The sequence below is a fragment of the Elephantulus edwardii genome, unplaced genomic scaffold, assembly GCF_000299155.1.
Source record: "Elephantulus edwardii isolate Elephantulus edwardi_28Jun2011 unplaced genomic scaffold, EleEdw1.0 scaffold00329, whole genome shotgun sequence".
Lineage (NCBI taxonomy): Eukaryota > Metazoa > Chordata > Mammalia > Macroscelidea > Macroscelididae > Elephantulus > Elephantulus edwardii.
The window spans coordinates 1,595,832-1,597,149 of record NW_006400079.1 but is presented as its reverse complement, the minus strand read 5'-3'; the positions used below and the strand labels follow the sequence as shown (position 1 = coordinate 1,597,149).

General features: G+C 40.9%; 1 protein-coding gene across 1 annotated transcript in view; it reads left to right on the top strand.

The window, feature by feature from the left end:
- AADACL2 (arylacetamide deacetylase-like 2) overlaps positions 1-1,318 on the top strand; it is a 29,759-nt gene that overhangs the window by 26,123 nt on the left and 2,318 nt on the right. The window contains exon 4 of the mRNA XM_006901551.1: positions 148-319. Within this exon, the coding sequence (XP_006901613.1) occupies positions 148-319 (172 nt within the window). The remainder of the gene's footprint in view (positions 1-147; positions 320-1,318) is intronic.

Below are 1,318 nucleotides of genomic sequence, written 5' to 3'. Positions count from 1 at the left end.
ACTCCTGTTTAAAGGCAAGTTGATTGCCCAGACGTGTAGGCACTGGGGTGGAGCCAAATGAGGTGAGGCAGGGAAAGTGTTGGGTGATCGCAAATGTTAAATGATTTCTTGATAACGATGTATATGCTTGATTGTTCTCTCTTATAGCTACAGACTAGCTCCTCAGTATCACTTTCCTGTTCAGCTTGAAGATGCCATCAGTGCAGTAAAATATTTTCTTCAGGATGAAGTTCTTAGAAAATACGGAGTGGATCCCCACCGAATATGTATTGCAGGAGACAGCTCTGGAGGAACATTAACAGCAGCAATCACTCAAGTGGTACATTATATTTCTGTATACGAGGAAGTAGAAATAGATTTTTTTTTTCAGTACAGATACTCAGTTCACTCAGCACCATTGGTTGAAAGGACTACCCTCTTCTCACTGAATTATAACGGTTCTGGTGTCAAAAATCAACTGATGATAATTATTTTGTTGTTGTTTTTTACCATCGAGTTGGAACCGATTCAAAGTTGACCCTCCAGCGCTTTTTCAAAGGCAGGTAATCACACAGGAGGAGATTGTCCATCCATCTTCCCCCGGAGCAGCTGGTTGGTTCCAAAATCTCTGTAGATGTTTATTGAAATGAAAAAAAAAAAAAGAATCACAAGGCAGCTTCTTGCCACGAGTGCTTCCTGATCATAAAATAGGATTCTACTTTTAAATTCTTTTTTTCTCACAAAGGGACAAATGCTATATGGTGCCACTGTTGTAGAATGAGGCTGGCATTGGGGTGGGGGTAAGACTGAGAAAAACTGGATGAAATATGTTTACAGCATTGAAGTCTATGGAGGAGAGAATAGTCTAAAAGTATTATATTTTAGGGCATTATTTTTATCGTAGGAGTACGCAATGAAGGTTGGGAAGTGGATTTTTTGGGGGGGTAGGGAGTAGGGTTTGGGGAGGTACGGGGGGATTGTGTACCAATGAGGGAGTTTTTCTTTTGCTTTTCAAGGAGAGGAGCAAAGGGGGGGAGGGGTTTGTGCGGGAAGGGTGCAACAATGAATGAATGGAATTCCAAAATCTCTGTAGATGTTCATTGAAATGAAAAATAAACAAACTAAATTTTAAAAAAATGAATTAAAAAAAATATTTTTTCTGCCCTATTGTCCTATTTTGGATTTAAATGGTGCATGGGTGGCCTTGACTCTTAGCTGTTGTTTGTTGTTATGTGCTGTCAAGTCGTTTGCGACTCATAGCGACCCTATGCACAACAGCCCTAAACCCTGCTCTATCCTGCGCCAACCGCACTGCCTCTGACACACCCATCCCTATTAC